This window comes from Musca vetustissima, unplaced genomic scaffold (genome assembly GCF_032173495.1).
Source record: "Musca vetustissima isolate MV318-11 ecotype Yass unplaced genomic scaffold, APGP_CSIRO_Mvet_v1 utg11109, whole genome shotgun sequence".
Taxonomy (NCBI): domain Eukaryota; kingdom Metazoa; phylum Arthropoda; class Insecta; order Diptera; family Muscidae; genus Musca; species Musca vetustissima.
Genome location: NW_026877066.1, coordinates 168,315 through 186,369, shown reverse-complemented (window position 1 = coordinate 186,369; position 18,055 = coordinate 168,315). Strand labels below are relative to the sequence as shown.

The 18,055-nt window shown below is 34.2% G+C and overlaps 2 protein-coding genes across 2 annotated transcripts; both read right to left on the bottom strand.

The window, feature by feature from the left end:
• Positions 1 to 511: 511 nt before the first annotated feature.
• LOC133321604 (gramicidin S synthase 2-like) lies at positions 512 to 14,101 on the bottom strand. Its single transcript, XM_061530688.1, has 8 exons — positions 13,750 to 14,101; positions 13,506 to 13,688; positions 13,372 to 13,453; positions 11,007 to 11,388; positions 10,627 to 10,945; positions 2,791 to 3,108; positions 2,414 to 2,729; positions 512 to 1,493 (listed from the first exon to the last, which is right to left on the bottom strand). Exons 1-8 carry the CDS (start codon positions 14,099 to 14,101, stop codon positions 512 to 514), a joined length of 2,934 nt encoding a protein of 977 aa, XP_061386672.1.
• A 100-nt stretch (positions 14,102 to 14,201) lies between these two features.
• On the bottom strand, positions 14,202 to 17,624 carry LOC133321602 (uncharacterized). Its single transcript, XM_061530687.1, is given in 5 exon segments — positions 14,202 to 14,263; positions 15,721 to 16,197; positions 16,273 to 16,416; positions 16,477 to 16,661; positions 17,587 to 17,624. Coding segments are annotated over 5 exon segments (906 nt in total).
• Between the last annotated feature and the right edge of the window lie 431 nt (positions 17,625 to 18,055).

Genomic DNA, 18,055 nt, shown 5'->3' with positions numbered 1-18,055 from the left:
ATGTGTTACAGAACACCTCGGCGTGTGTTCGATACACTTCTGCCGTTGAAGTGAATGCCAGAACATGTCCGAATGATTCAATTAATAAAAAGATATTGATTGCTAATATAGACGGCTTCACAATAACAGTATTTGTCTATGTGAAGTGCGGCACATATTTGGTCCGATAATGCCCTATTAACTTATTTTTAATTCATGAACAAAGTGTCTTGGTGGTATGATCAGTATCGCTGCACACTCACGATAAGACTTCAAGTGACGCAGGGGACCTCCTCATATCTCAAATAATAAAAAATGCAAAGCAACGATTCAAAAGATAAACAAAACAATTTTAATTTATATATGTGTGTACTTGACAACAAAATAAAAAATAACAAAAACAAAACTTAATTTAAATTCATTTTTTTAGCAATAAACTATACTTAAGATTAAATTATATGTGTACAGGTATGGTATTATACTAATTATACATACAAACAAAGGAGTTAAGAAACCGCTGGGTAATGGAAATTTATCGATCAATTTCACCAATAAGTTGTGCCATTTTCAAACGCTGAACTTTCCCCGTATCGGTGCGGGGCAGAGAGTCCACAAAGTAGACGCCACCCCGTAAATGATAATAACTGTCCATTTGTTGTTCGATGCATTCGTTAACCATTCGGGCCGTCAGTTGCTTACCAACAGCATCTTTGCTCTTGACAATGGCACAGGCAGCCAAGTTCTCAGCCACTAAATCGGGAATGGGAAATACACAAACTTCGGCCACACCGGGTATTCGCTGTAGTACTTCTTCAATGGGTTGTGGACAAATTTGGAAATTTTTCCATTTGAACATTTCCTTGGCGCGACCAATCAGATGTAGGAACCCTTCGTTGTCAAAGAAACCCAAATCGCCCGTCTTTATCCATTTTCCCTGCTTCGCTTGTGCCGTGGCCTCTGGATTGTTGTAATAACCCAACCATATATATGGACTGTAGACATAAACCTCTCCGGTTTCATTTGGACCCATACGTTGCCCCTTCTCGCCGACAATACACACTTCTCGGTTGGGCCATAGTTTACCTTCAGTTTGGGCCTTAAACTGGAATGGATAACCACCATTAATGCTAACACCACCCATTATTTCCGATAGTCCATAACCAATGACAAAGCCAGGACGTTTTGTATTATCGCCAAAAATTTCAATGATTTGTTCTTGTATCGCCTGGGGAATTTTGGCACCACCACACATCAGTGTATCAATGGATTCGAGCGCAGCACGAGCCACATTTTTGTCTCCATTCAGAACCAAATCGGCTATTTGTGCACCCGTGGAAAAGACATGTGTCACCTTGTAACGTTTAACCACATCGAGGAAATACTCTGGAGTATAGGGACGATCGGGAACAATACGCAATGCGGAATAGAGTAAACCTTGTAGTAAATTCATAACACCCGATGCCCAGTACATTGTACTGAAACACAAAAGCACTGAGTCCATGGTGGCGGTGAGGCTGGTAGGTTGTGGGGAAAGAAATTAAAAACGTTAGTTACTTTAGGTCTATATTTCGAATTTCTAAATAATATATTTATAGGCTCTTGGAGCTAAAAAACTGATGCCTTTAAGAATATTTTGTCAAGGACTATTTCAACTATAAGCATGGATTTTTGAATAATATTAATAAGATTATTTTTCAAGGACTACCGAGCTATTGGCGTGGGTTTTTAAGGAATATTTTTTCAAGAACTATCCGACATATTGGTGTGGATTTTTTAAAGAATATTTTTTCAAGAACTATCCGACATATTGGCGTGGATTTTTTAAAGAATATTTTTTCGAGGACTATCCGAGATATAGGCGTGGATTTTTTAAAGAATATTTTTTCAAGGACTATCTCACAATAGGCATGGATTTCTTAAAGAATATTTTTTCAAGGACTATCTCACAATAGGCATGGATTTCTTAAAGAATATTTTTCAAGGACTATCTCACAATAGGCATGGTTTTTTGAAGAATATTTTTTCAAGGACTATCCGAAATACAGGCGTGGATTTGTTAAATAATATTTTTTCAAGGACTATCCGAACTATGGGCATGGATTTTTTAAGGAAAGAATTTTCAAGGACTATCCGAACTATAGGAGTGGATTTTTTAAAGAATATTTTTTCAAGGACTATCCGAACTATAGGAGTGGATTTTTTAAAGAATATTTGTTCAAGGACTAGCCGAACTATAGGCATGAATTTTTTAAAGAATATTTTTAAGGACTCTAGGCTTGGATTTTTCAAGAACTATCATAACAATAGGTGTGAATTTTGTTGGGAAAGTTTCCAAAGGACTATCATAAAAATAGGCGTAGGTTTTTTAAAGAATACTTTTCAATAATTATCAGAAATATTTTTCGAGTTCTTTCTTCAAAGTACCCATACTTACTATAGAAGATTATGAAGCATAGACTGATGAGAGCATAGTACACCCTTTGGCGTACCCGTCGTACCCGACGAACACAATATCGCTGCTGTGTCAGCACTGGACAATTTGGTGCATGGGAAACTTGAAAGATCACCAACCTCCCTCAGTGTATTTACCAAATTTTGGATGTGTAAGACATCCTTTACACTGCCAGTCATTATAACAATTTTAGCATCCAATTCCAACGTGTCCTTGGTATAAAGGACCTTTTTATAATTTTCCTCATCACAGAAGATTATCTTGGGTCGGGTGGTTTCATAGAGTTTTGTAATGGTATCTAAATAAAAACGGAACTTATAATTAATTCGGGGAACTTCAAATATGGACACTTTTCTTACCCTTTTCAAAGCCATGGAAAACTCCATGTACCGGTGTGCCACACAGAAATGATGCCAACATAACGGTGGCCAAATGCAGAGAATGTTTGGCATACAGACCCACAATATCACCTGGTTTTATACCCAAATCGAGTAGATTCCTTGCCAATGCCATACTGTAGTTAAGATATTCATGGGCCGTGAGCGATTCTCCGGTAGACTCCAAAATTTGTATTATTTTGTTGGGAGTTCTACGTAATTGCATTACAATGACCTCGCCCACGGTCATTTCAGGGCTATAGATTTCCTTAGTTTTGGGTCCCGACCATATTTTCTCCCCTTCATTATATACAGATGCAGTTAGATGAGCCATTTTTTAAGTCAATTTTTTAATTCAATTTTTTGTTGTATTCTTTTCGCTATTCTCTGCTTATTGCCCAACTATCTTTTAACGACTAACGCCAGATGACGTTCTCACATTAATTTGTATTGCGAATCACTTGGAACATTTGTGCTACTTATCTCGACACTCAAATCTATGATTTCTAGAATTTAGTGATTGTTTATTATTTATAAACTTTCTTTTTGACTACTCATCGACCCCAAGCAGCCGTGATAAGAACATTTTTATTGCAATAATACGTTGTCACCAACCAATCACTAGGAAAAAACAAATTCCAGGTACCGTTATTTTCCATTGCAATATGCCACTGATCGTCTCCAATGTGAAACAAAATAAACAGCAGATAATAGGTGGTGGTGCAGACTGTATCATACCCTACCATAATTTTATGATCATAGCTGGGGAAACCCTAATTAAATGCAAATTGTATATTTTATTGTTGATTATGATGGCATTAGAATGTTTAAAGATTTTTTTCAGTACACAGAGTTTTTAATAAGCAGGGACCGTAACGGTTATAAGTTATATCAAATTAGGTATTAAATAACTGCTATTATGTGGCTTAAATAAAAAAATCCATTTTAATTATTTATTTATTAACGGAAAAAATAAACGTTGACTTTGAACAGTTAGAAATGACTGTTTTTTTTCGTCAAAAATAAAACTCTTTTTGGAACTTTTATTTTTTCCGTCAAAAACAAAAGTCTTTGTGGGATTTTTATTTTTTTCCGTCAAAAATAAAAATCATTTTTGGACTTTTATTTTTTCCGTCAAAAATAAAAATCATTTGGGACTTTTATTTTTTCCGTCAAAAATAAAAATCATTTTAGGAGTTTTATTTTTCCGTCAAATATAAAAATCATTTACGAGTTTTAATTTTTCCCCCAAAAATAAAACTCTTTGTGGGATTTTTATTTTTTCCGTCAGAAAATAAAACTCAATTAACTTATATTGACATATAGAAATGGCAAGACGTGTAATAAAAATAGAAAATGGTTTAGTGTAATCAATAAAATCAAGAATATTAGAGATCTACAATTCTCTCGCGCTGAGTCTTATTATGCCGAACCGTGGTTAGGACCGGCGACCTTACAGTCAAGAAGCGGATGTTCTAACTACTAGGCCACATCAAACGTGAAATCTATTTGCACAATTTTCAATTTGAATAACATTAATTATTTTGTTCATTATTCTTCTTATTTACATATTTTTTACCTACTGTGGTGAATTTAATTTATAAGACGGTATTCCATAAAAATTAGTTTACGCATATTTTTATTTTGAAATATTTAGTTAATTTATTCAAAAAATATGAAAACATTTGCTTTTTATATGTTAAGTTTAATGAACATAATATTTTCCAAATTTGAAAGATTTGAACGGAGGTCACTCAGCACCACTTTAAGAGCTGAAAATGCTCTTTCTACGCTTACCTGCGTAGCAGGAACACACTGAACAACTTTTGCCAATTTGTATAAATATGGATACTGAATTTTTTTTTGGCTTCCCAAAATTCAAAAAGTGGTTTATCAATCGGTATTGGCCTCGGAGAAAAATTGTCAATTTCATAAAATGCTCTCTGTTTTTCGTCGAAATCATTTTCTTCGTCTTCAATGTCTCTATCTACATTAAGAGAGTTCAAATACTGCCCTAAGAGCGAGGTGTTTGATTGTGAAGTCTCAAAAACATCTTGCGAAGACTGTAATGTTTCATTACTGCTTGATGGTTGATCGTCACAATGATTATTATTTGTCTGAAAAAAAGAACAAGTATATCGAACTTTATGTGCAATAAAAATACAAGTAGGAAGCATACATGCATCTCCATCTGCAATATTCTGACAATCAGTTCCTTAAGATGAGTTCGAGCACACATTAATTTTAATGGTTCTTTTAAAATGAGGCAGTTTAAACGAGGATCCCAATATAATGCTGCCAGAAATGTAGGGTTTTCCGCACAAATTCAGAGCTGTTGGACTTTGTTTGTATATCAAGCTTCATTTCAAGCCACACTTTAAAAAAATCGACAAAAAATAGCTGCTCTTCTTGGAGCTTTTGAGTTGCAATGTACACAGGGTCTAAAATAGTTAACACGATTTCCACATTATCCCATTCTGCCTGACTTATTTAAAGGGCCGCATCCATATTTTTTAAGCAAAATGATTTATAGGCCATGATGCTTTTAATCATTAGTAACTTTCGGCAAGTTCAAATCAATACTCTTGTTCCTATAATAATGTTGTGCTTAATTTCGATGATATTAATTTGTTTGTAACCATCCTGTAAGTAGGAGTGAGTAAAGCCTTCGCTAAATCTCGTACTCGATTTAATAAATTTTTATTTATGTTATCTTAGTTTGCTTTTTGTCGATATCAAAGTCTTCCAAAACATTTTCAACTTTATCCTTCAGATATTCAGCTATAAGTTGATATTAAAAGGGATATAAAAATACGTGGACCAATGTTTTCAAAGATTTTTTATACCCTCCACCATAGTATTTTAATTTTGTTTGTAACTCATCGAAATAATCATTTACGACCCTAGCATGTCCGTCTGTTGTAATCACTCTAGCGTCTAAACGAATTGAGATAGATCACCAAAATTTTACATAAGTGGTTTTTTGTTTGCAGACAGGCCACGTTCGAAGATGGGTTATATCGGTCCACGTTTAGGCATATATATTACTCTGCTCCATGATATACTGTTCCCTGTGCTACTTTATTATATGGCGCTATAGATTCGAAATATAGTCACCCTTTTAAACGATTTTACACAACCGATATTTATTCACATCACCAACTTTTTCGTAAAATGTACGAACAGTGTCATTAGCTTTGCGGCCCATATTAAATCAATATATAAATATTCCATTGAAATATACTTATGACACTACCGAGACGGTATTTTTCGTAAACTAATTGGGAGAATCTACTTCTTAGGAATACGAATTTAATACTAACAGTTAAAAAACAATAACTGCACAAATATTGACAAAATAAACACAGTCTTTTAAATTAAATTTACCACAGTAAGTAAAAACCAATGAGCGGAACAGTAAAGCCGGCGGGGTCCACCATCTTATACCCTACTAAACTACCACTGAACTCCAACTTTCTGCAGATCTTTTGAACAATCAGATACAAACGGCTCATCTTTTTAACCTGGCATCTTTCTGAATTTTGTTCTTTCGATGTGAACATTTACGACATAAGATGTACATTTTATGTTTTAACACAAATATTTCTTGGCTCACTTGACCCGCTAAATATTTTCAGACCATTACCAAAAGAGTGATTCCAATTTGTTAGTAATATGCCCTTCCCCGTTTAAAATTTACGATGTTCGGCTTATACTATTGCGACAAGGAATTCTGATAAAAATAAAGTTGTTGGTCCATTTCATTCAACAAAATATCATCTGACCGTCACCAAAAATTTGGGTGTTGTTCTTGATCTTAACCAATAACAGCTCGACGTATCTGACCTCTGGTGTGGTAAGGGAAATACAAAACAAATACCCGAATTGATAGGCCCTTGTAAATATTTAGGTATAACTCCTACATCCGACTACATACTCCAATATAAGTTAAAGTTCAACCATCCTTCATGAATAATTTGCCAACTTCTCCGGACTATGTTCTTCAATAATAAATATATACGACGTAGAATGCAAATTTTGGCATTTTCCACATAAAAAATTGTTGTGTCCATTTGACCGATCACCTTGAAAATATTTATTTATATTCATATTTATTCCAAGGTCAGATCAATGTTTGGGTCTCAAAAGGATTTACATGCAAAATTTCGTGACGATTAGTACATAACTATATCCTGCACTGTGTTAAAAATTATAATAGGCAGACAGACACATATGTCTAAATCGACGTATTGTTGTAGGGTATAATGATGTAAATAATGAACAACATAATTAATGTTATTCAAATTGAAAATTGTGCAAATAGATTTCACGTTTGATATGGTTTAGTAGTTAGAATATCCGCTTCTTGACTGTAAGGTCAATTTCAATGGTCAATGATTTTTATTTTTGACGGAAAAAATAAAACTCTTAAAATGACTTTTACATTTGACGGAAAAAAATAACAATAATTTTTAACTGTTAAAATCAACGTTTATTTTTTACCGTTGAAAAATAATTCTCCACATGGGAATTGAGAGCGTTTTCTCAAGATCACTCAATATCCTTAATGGGCTCGTCAATACGAATCTATTGGTATATGACACTATAGGTGTACCATGTCTCTAACATGAAGATTTTTTTTGTTCGCATTTTCAAAAATAACGGTTATTTTCGGTCCCTGTTAATAAGGGCTACCGTTGTCGTAGATTTTGAATAGAATATTATTTTATTTACTAGAGTGGTTTTTATATAATATTTTTCTAGTTTCGGGTTAAAGTCTATAAGGTCAGACAGACCTTCCAGAGTGAAGTTTTTATAGCATTCAATGTAGCAGACCCTCCAGTGGAGTTTTTATACCTTGGAAGGTCTGCTTACTATTGAAAAAATATTATCAAAAAATTTGGTGTGTATATTAAAATTGGCATTCAGTTTTCAACACCTCGAAATATTCAGCAAGTATATATGAAGTTTGAGTCCTTAGGTTCGTTAATGCGTTACCCGCTAGCAAGAGGAACTGCTAGTTCCACTTTACACCCCTTAACAATGTATTTAACTGTTTATTTTAACATGGGGATGTCATAGGACGTAACCAATAGACACTCCTTCGCTTACCCGAGGACTACAGGTGTACAGTCAAAGACTACTTACATTAGACTACCCACATTTCTAGTTCCGTAAGAAGTAGTTCAGTGCTGTTTTTATGATACAATTAGCAATTAAAACACTCATTTATTAATTTGATTTTAATTTTTTTTTAATTACATATAAGTAAAACCGTACTACTTTCATACTGCAATTACATTTCAGTTGTGTCAGATCCTTCGGTTACAGGTATTGAATCTGGAAATAAATAACAATGATTATAATATTATAGTAAAAAAGAGGAAATATGTGTCTAATACTTTACCTAAAAGAAAATTGCATAAGTTACTAAGAGAATGTAATCCCATATTCATAATTTTCAAGAGTCATTCATTCACGTTTTATACAATAATATATATTCAATAGGTAATATATATAGAAGTACTTACATATATATCCTTCCGTTTGAGTTAAAAAATTTATTTGTTTTACATGATACAGTTTTTCTTTATAATTTAACAATTTGATGCCATCGCACTTCAAGACGATCACAAAAAGATTTCTTATTTCCTATTCACGGAGAGTAACGTATTTTTATGCAGACGAACCAGCAAAAACCGTGTTTTTCTTTAAGATCGCAAGAGACTTCTTCTCGTTTACTACAGGATAAAAAGGTAGTCACTTGATTCGGCTGGTATTAGTTTAGGCTCAAATTTGTAACTGGTACGGTAGTGCCGGAACTAGCTACATAACATAAAAAAATAGTTTTTGTGGCTGTTGGGAGAGAATGTTTAAATATTTTACGCTTCTCTTTTGACAAAAAAAAACTGAGTTTTTTCTTTAATATCGCAAGGGACTCCTTCTCGTTTACTATAGGATAAAAAGGTAGACATTTGGTTCCTCTTCATTACTTTAGGGTCAAAATAGCAACTTTTACGTTTTATAACTAGTGCTGGGACTAGTTACATACCACCAATTGGATTTTTCATTGCTAGCGGGTAATGTCCCATTATTGTCAACATTGCCGATACTTTTTTGTTGATGGAGGAACTTTTCGCAATAATGCTCGTTAAAAAATGCAAATCACTTTTGAGAGAGTTACATTAAAATATCGTTGTAGACTGTCGGCAGAACATTTTTTAAAAGTGTTTGTCTCGTACAGGGCACTGTGACATAGCCTATATTACTATTTTTTTTAATTCTGGCATTTTGAGAAATCTATATTTCCATGGGTGTTTCTTGCATTTCCATCACCAAAGTAGTAAGATGCTTGGCAATAATTACATGTCACCCTTGTCGATCCATTTTCTTTGAAATGCAACCAAATAGAACTATGTTTTATTTTTAAAGGCATATAGAAAAAATACTGGCTTTGATTCACAAAAAACTGGAGAATTATAACTGCCTTTGTAGTTTGCCAACATAAGATGCCAGCCACATTTATATTCATTGTCTTTACTGAATAACGTTGCTTTAAGTGAATCTTTCATTTGAACCAGCTCGTTCGTGAACTGTACATATCTAAATGCTGGTTTTCTGTCAAAGAAAGTGAGAGTGTGTTTGGTGGTAATGGCGGGTTTCTATGGAAGAGAAATTCTTTGTCGTTAAGTTTCCCTATTTTCATTTTATATTTTCTTATATACATGTTCATAAACATTCGGTTGGGTTTGATGTTCGTATTCACACTTGTTTGATATACATATTTTATTTGGTATTTATATCGAAATAATTTGGAAAATACATATGCGAATTTTGTAACACCAAGAGTACTGAAATAAAGAAACAATGAAATCCAAACAAGAGGCGGAGAACGATATCAAAATAAAACACAGCCGAAAAATAAATGGTGGTTGTGGAGATTTTTCTTGGGAGGAATATATTTGTTTTCGACAAAAAAAAAAGAGAGGGAGAGAGGATAAATGAGCACAAATAATGAAATGTTAAATTTTTTGAAAAAATCAATGGCTTTCTCAAGATTAAAAGAATTTTGTACTTGTATTCAAAACGAGGTGCATGCACAATATGAAAAAATTAACTATAATTATGAAAATATACCTTAATTTTTTAAGGTAAAAATTATCAAAATTATTCTACTTTTTAGGGTAGCTCCCGTAATACACTATATACCCAATTTCGGAATTTGTGTAGTTGTTTCAACCAAATTGCCCGTAATTATATAAAAATTTTATATATAATGGTATCGTTAGAAACGTTTTATAATGGAAACATTTTTCAACAAACATTTGGCTCTAATTTGGTACAGTTCTCATATAACAGTACCGATCCATTTTCGGTATTTGTGATAGTGTCGGTATTTGTGACAGTAATTTGGAAAACTCTAACCTTAGTTTATTCTATCTAGGAATTCTCCTTGCACCTATTACACAACCGTTTCCAACTTTCTTATCACGATTTACATGGTTACATGGCAATTTTTTCTAAAGCATTCAGGTTGACATAAACACGCGGATGTAGGTAATCAGTTTGAGATTAAAATAAGCTCTTCCACGTGGACTTCTTTTTATAGTGCCCAATAAAATCCGTTGAACGGACTTATGCCTTATCAAAAAACATCTTTATTTCCTATTAACATACATACATGAACTATTAAATTTTGCTAAAACTAATATTCAAATTAACTAATAATTTGTGTCATCTTCATGCGCTGCACTTTTCCAGTGTCGGTACGCGGTAAAGCATCTATAAAATAAATACCTACTCATATATGATAGAAACTATACATTTCCTGCTCCAGATATTCATTTATCATTTGCGCCGTCAACTGCTGGCCATTTACATCTTGACTCCTTACAATGGCACATGCCGTCAAATTACCAGCCACCAAATCGGGTATGGGAAATACACAAACTTCGTTCACTCCGGGTATACGTTTTATTACCTCTTCTATAGGTTGGGGGCATATTTGAAATCCTCTCCATTTGAACATTTCTTTGGCACGGCCTTTTAAATGTAGGAAACCCTCGTTGTCAAAGAAACCCAAATCTCCTGTCTTTATCCGTTTTCCCTGCTTCGCTTGTGCCGTGGCCTCTGGATTCTTGTAATAACCCAACCATATAAATGGACTGTAGGAATGGATAACCACCATTAATGCTAACACCACCCATTATTTCCGATAGTCCATAACCAATGACAAAGCCAGGACGTTTTGTATTATCGCCAAAAATTTCAATCATTTGATCTTGTATCGCCTGGGGAATTTTGGTACCACCACACATCATTGTATCAATGGATTCGAGGGCAGCACGAGCCACATTTTTGTCTCCATTCAGCACCAAATCGGCTATTTGTGTACCCGTTGAAAAGACATGTGTCACCTTGTAACGTTTAACCACATCGAGGAAATACTCTGTATTATAGGGACGATCGGAAACAATACGCAATGCGGAATAGAGTAAACTTTGTAGTAAGTTCATAACACCCGATGCCCAGTACATGGTACTGAAACAAATAAACACTGAATCCATGGTGGCGGTGAAGCTGGTGGGTAAGGGAATGAAAAGAAATAAAAAAGTTAATTACTTTAGGTCCATATTTTGAATTTGTAAATAATATTTTTCAGGGCTCTTGGATGCTTTTAAGAACATTTTTTCAAGGACTATCTGAACTATAACAATTGGTTTGAATAATATTTTTTAAAAACTATCCTGAATTATTTAAAGAATATTTTTTTCAAGTAACCACAAGGCGTGGATTTTTTAAAGAATATTTTTTTCAAGGATTATCCGAACTATAGGCGTGGATTTTTTAAAGAATATTTTTTCAAGGACTATCCGAACTATAGGTGTGGATTTTTCAATGAATATTTTTTCAAGGACTATCCGAACTATAGGCGTGGATTTTTTAAAGAATATTTTTTCAAGGACTATCGGAGCAATATGCGTGGATTTTTTAAAGAATATTTTTTCAAGGACTATCGGAGCTATAGGCGTGGATTTTTTAAAGAATATTTTTTCAAGGACTATCGGAGCTATAGGCGTGGATTTTTTAAAGAATATTTTTTCAAGGACTATCGGAGCTATAGGCGTGGATTTTTTAAAGAATATTTTTTCAAGGACTATCGGAGCTATAGGCGTGGATTTTTTAAAGAATATTTTTTCAAGGACTATCGGAGCTATAGGCGTGGATTTTTTAAAGAATATTTTTTCAAGGACTATCGGAGCTATAGGCGTGGATTTTTTAAAGAATATTTTTTCAAGGACTATCGGAGCTATAGGCGTGGATTTTTTAAAGAATATTTTTTCAAGGACTATCGGAGCTATAGGCGTGGATTTTTTAAAGAATATTTTTTCAAGGACTATCGGAGCTATAGGCGTGGATTTTTTAAAGAATATTTTTTCAAGGACTATCGGAGCTATAGGCGTGGATTTTTTAAAGAATATTTTTTCAAGGACTATCGGAGCTATAGGCGTGGCTTTTTAAAGAATATTTTTTTAGGACTATTCTAACTAAAGGCGTTGACTATTCTAATTATAGGCGTGGATTTTTTAAGGAATTTTTTTTTAGGACTATTCTAACTATAGGCGTTGATTTTTTAATGAATATTTTTCAAGGACTATTCTAACTATAGGCGTTGATTTTTTAAGGAATATTTTTAAAGGACTATTCTAACTATAGGCGTTGATTTTTTTAAGGAATATGTTTCAAGGACTATCATCACAAGAGGCGTGGATTTTTATACCCTCCACCATAGTATGGAGGGTATACTAATTTGTCATTCCATTTGTAACTCATCGAAATATTCCTTTCCGACGCTATAAAGGATATATATTCTTGATTAGGGTAAAATTCTAAGACGTCGGTCTGTCCGTCCGTCGGTTGTAATCACGATATTTCTAAAGGAATTGAGATAGGGTGCTGAAATATATATATATATATATATATATTAATATAGTTATCTAATTTGTTCCGCGTTTTGGGTTTGCTTCTAATACTCTGTTGCAATCATTTCACCTGCGGAGGATATCGAGATAAAAAACTAGAACGTAATGTTCGATAATGAGCTATATATGAACTATAACCCGCATTTAGACCTAGCCCCTCTGTGGGGTGGACCGAAATTTTCTATCTTCGAACTTGAACTAAGTTTGGAACAACTAATAAGATGGCCAAAGTTTGGATGAAATCAAAATTTTCTGAAACAAATTTGGTCCAAAGAACCAATATTTCCATGAGGCTCATTTTCACCGTATCACCGTCATTAGCCATATGGCTGAGGGTATAATTATCCATTAAAAATTTCTGAAATTTATATCATGGTTTACATAATCGGTTTGTAGAAATGTCGGTATGCGTCCGCTTTTTGGTATTTTCCCTATATTTTCATTTCAAGTACCTGTCAGTATATCTAAAGAATATTTTTTTCAAGGACAATTTTAACTATAGGAGTGGGTTTTTTAAATAATATTTTTTAAGAGATTTTTTTGGGACTTGAAAAATACTCTTTAAAGTACTCATACTTACTAAACAACATTATGAAGCATAGACTGATGAGAGCACAGTACACCCTTTGGCGTACCCGTGGTACCCGACGAAGACAATATCGCTGCTGTATCAGCACTGGCAAAATTTAGTGCATGGGAAACTTGAAAGATCACCAACCTCCCTCAGTGTATTTACCAAATTTTGGATGTGTAAGACATCCTTTACACTGCCAGTCATTATAACAATTTTAGCATCCAATTGCAACGTGTCCTTGGTATAAAGGGCCTTTTCATAATTTTCCTCATCACAGAAGATTATATTGGGTCGGGTGGTTTCATAGAGTTTTGTAATGGTATCTAAATAAAAACGGAAATTATAATTAATTCGGGGAACTTCAAATATGGACTCTTTTCTTACCCTTTTCAAAGCCATGGAAAACTCCATGTACCGGTGTGCCACACAGAAATGATGCCAACATAACGGTGACCAAATGCAGCGAATGTTTGGCATACACACCCACAATATCACCTGGTTTTATACTCAAATCGAGTAGATTCCTTGCCAATGCCATACTGTAGTTAAGATATTCCTGGGCTGTGAGAGATTCTCCGGTAGACTCCAAAATTTGTATTATTTTGTTGGGAGTTCTACGTAATTGCATTACAATGACCTCGCCCACGGTCATTTCAGGGCTATAGATTTCCTTAGTTTTGGGTCCCGACCATATTTTCTCCCCTTCATTATATACAGATGCAGTTAGATGAGCCATTTTTAAGTCAATTTTTTAATTCAATTTTTTGTTGTATTCTTTTCGCTATTCTCTGCTTATTGCCCAACTATCTTTTAACGACTAACGCCAGATGACGTTCTCACATTAATTTGTATTGCGAATCACTTGGAACATTTGTGCTACTTATCTCGACACTCAAATCTCAAATATTTTTAGAATTTAGTGATTGTTTATTATTTATAAACTTTCTTTTTGACTACTCATCGACCCCAAGCAGCCGTGATAAGAACATTTTTATTGCAATAATACGTTGTCACCAACCAAGTATTTGGTTAATTATTTTGTTAATACTTTTTATTTACACTTTTTTGGTTAACACACAGTCACTAGGAAACAACAAATTCCAGGTACCGTTATTTTCCATTGCAATATGCCACTGATCGTCTCCAATGTGAAACAAAATAAACAGCAGATAATAGGTGGTGGTGCAGACTGTGTCATACCCTACCATAATTTTATGATCATATTTATTATCTTTGTTTTTGACTACTCATCGACCCCAAGCAGCCGTGATAAGAACATTTTTTATTGCAGTGAGGAAAGTAGTAAAGTCGGACTGGACCGCTTTGGGTATATTCTATGTATGTATCCGAAAAGACGTCGCATTTTTGACATGAAATTGAACGAACTTAAATATGTGATTTTTCTTACTGGAACCTATGCTAAATTTCATGTCATTTGGGCAAGTTTAGAGTCGTTTGTGCACAGTGGGACAGATTTGTGGAAATCGATTTAAAGCAAACTTGACACACGCTATTCGGTATGCTGCATTGTTTAAAATTTAATCTAATTCAGACACCCATTGTTTATTTGGGGTACTATTAACATAAATAAGTCGTAATTATATATGGAAGCTACGATATATCTATATCTGAACCGATTTCAAGCAAACCTGCTAGAGAATAATTTATATAAACTTCAGTAGGTTGCGTCAATCGGCCTAGCTATGGATCTATAGTGCACAATTAATTTAAAATCGGACGAAAATATATATATGGGAGGTGTACACATCATTCTAGACTTAATTCAATACGCTATGCCAAAATTCGTGCAAATCGAATGATTTTCAGGGACTTTGGTGCACCACATACCTAAAATCGGCCGAAACTATATATGGGAGCTATATCTAAATCTGAACAGATTTTCACGAAACTTAGCACACGTCATTCTAGACCTAATTCATTACGCTATACCACATTTTGTGCAAATCGAAATATATATAGGGACTTTGGTCCACCATTTACCTAAAAGCGGGCGAAACTATATATGGGAGCTATATCTAAATTTGAAATTTCAAATTTCATCCAAATCGGATCATAAATGCGACCTGTACTATGTTTACAATTTAACATCAAGAGACGGATGGACGGACGGACATGCATAAATCGACTCAGAAAGTGAAAGCGGATGAAGGTAATCTGTTTGAGATTAAAATACACTCTTCCACCTTGACTTCTTTTTATTGTGCCCAATAAAAGCAGTTGAACAGACTTATACCTTATCAAAAAATCTTTTTTTCCTATTAACATACACTAATTAACTATTAAATTTTATTAAAACTAAAATTCAAATTAACTAAAGAAGAATATATAAAAAAAACTATCTTTCAATTTCTCTAATAATTTGTGTCATCTTCATGCGCTGCACTTTTCCGGTGTCGGTACGCTGTAAAGCATCTATAAAATAAATACCTACTCATATATGATAGAAACTATACATTTCCTGCTCGAGATATTCATTTATCATTTGAGCCGTCAACTGCTGGCCATTTACATCTTGACTCCTTACAATGGCACATGCCGTCAAATTACCAGCCACCAAATCGGGTATGAGAAATACGCAAACTTCGGTCACTCCGGGTATACGTTGTATTACCTCTTCTATAGGTTGGGGGCATATTTGGAATCCTCTCCATTTGAACATTTCTTTGGCACGGCCTATTAAATGTAGGAAACCCTCGTTGTCAAAGAAACCCAAATCTCCTGTCTTTATCCATTTTCCCTGCTTCGCTTGTGCCGTGACCTCTGGATTGTTGTAATAAGCCAACCAGTTATAGGGACTGTGAACATATATTTCTCCAGTTTAATTTGGACCCAATCGTTGGCCGGTTTCGTCAACAATACACACCTCTCGATTGCGCCACAACTTACCTTCAGTTGCCACCTTAAACTCGAATGGATAACCACCATTCTGGGTGACACCGCCCGTTATTTCCGATAGGACATAGGTGATTGCAGGACGTTTTGTATTATTGCTGAGGATTTCTACCAATTGTTCTTGAGTGGATTGGTGTACTTTGGCACCACGTATACGATTTTTGTCCTAACTCAGGACAGTATCAACTATTTGAGTACCGGTGGCAAAGCAATGTGTAATTTTGTAACGTTGGATAAGTTCGAGAAAATATCCTGGACAATAGGCTCTATCGGGCACAATACGTAGGGCAGAATATAAGAGACTCTGTAGTAAATTCATAAGTCCCGATGCCCAGTACATGGTACTGCAACACATAAACACAGAGTCCATTGTGGCGGTGAGACTAAGGAGGAAAAAACAAATTATTAGAATTAACGAATCGGGACGATATGCAACCTCCATCAAGGAGGATTTAAAGAAAATATTAGAGGGCTATAATTTTTATGGTCTATCTTCAAAGTAGGGGAGGATTTTTTAAATAATATTTTTTCTAAGGACTCTCATCACAATAGGTGCGGGTTAATAAAGGATATTTTTACAAATGACTATCATTTTTATATAGAAAATTTTTTCATAATAGGCGTGTATTATTAAAGAATATTTTCTCAAAGACTATCATATGCATGAATTATTAAAGAATATTTTTTCAAGGACTCACAATAGGCGTGGATTTTTTAAAGAATATTTTTTCAAGGACTATCTCACAATAGGCGTGGATTTTTTAAAGAATATTTTTTCAAGGACTATCTCACAATAGGCGTGGATTTTTCAAGAATATTTTTTTCAAGGTCTATCTCACAATAGGCGTGGATTTTTTAAAGAATAATTTTTCAAGGACTATCTCACAATAGGCGTGGATTTTTTCAAGGACTATCTCACCATAGGCGTGGATTTTTTCAAGAATATTTTTTCAAGGACTATCTCACAATAGGCGTGGATTTTTTCAGGAATATTTTTTCAAGGACTATCTCACAATAGGCGTGGATTTTTTCAAGAATATTTTTTCAAGGACTATCTCACACTAGGCGTGGATTCTTTCAAGAATATTTTTTCAAGGACTATCTAGCAATAGGCATGGATTTCTTAAAGAATATTTTTTCAAGGACTATCTCACACTAGGCGTGGATTCTTTCAAGAATATTTTTTCAAGGACTCACATTAGGCGGATTAACAGATCTCTTATAGTGTTTTTTTAAGGACTTGCAGACCTCAAGGACCAGCACCTGAACAATTAGATCTGCAAGCTGTGATAACCTACTTATACTTACTATACAGCATTGTGTAGCATTGACTGATGGGAGCACATTACACCTTTTTGGTGTACCCGTGGTGCCCGAAGATATGGCTGCAGTATCCGAACTGCAAAGTTTAGCACACGGAAACGATGCTAGATCTCCAATGTCCGTACGCTTCTTAACTAAATCCCTTATATATTATAAAAACCTCTATATCGCCGGTTATTATAATTATTTTAGCATCCAATTTTAATGTTTCCAATACAAAAAGGGCTTTGGTATATATTTCCTCATCACAGAATATTATCTTGGGACGAGTGGGTTCATAGAGTTTTGTTATGGTATCTGTAATTAAAATAATATTTGTTTTAATTTAAATTTGTCTATTTATAGAAAAAATAAATTCCATTACCCTTTTCAAAATTATGAAAAACTCCATGTACCGGAGTTCCACACAGCAATTAAGCCAAAATCAGGTTACCCAAATGTTTGGCATAAATCC

Excerpts from the sequence above, each read along its gene's own strand:
- LOC133321604 (XM_061530688.1), bottom strand. The coding sequence starts at position 14,101 with ATGGCTCATCTAACTGCATCTGTATATAATGAAGGGGAGAAAATATGG. Across the intron at positions 13,689-13,749 it reads TTTCCATGGCTTTGAAAAGG|ATACCATTACAAAACTCTAT; the intron begins GTAAGAAAAGAG and ends GTTTTTATTTAG. Across the intron at positions 10,946-11,006 it reads TATCGGAAATAATGGGTGGT|AATCCAGAGGCCACGGCACA; the intron begins GTTAGCATTAAT and ends GGTTATTACAAG.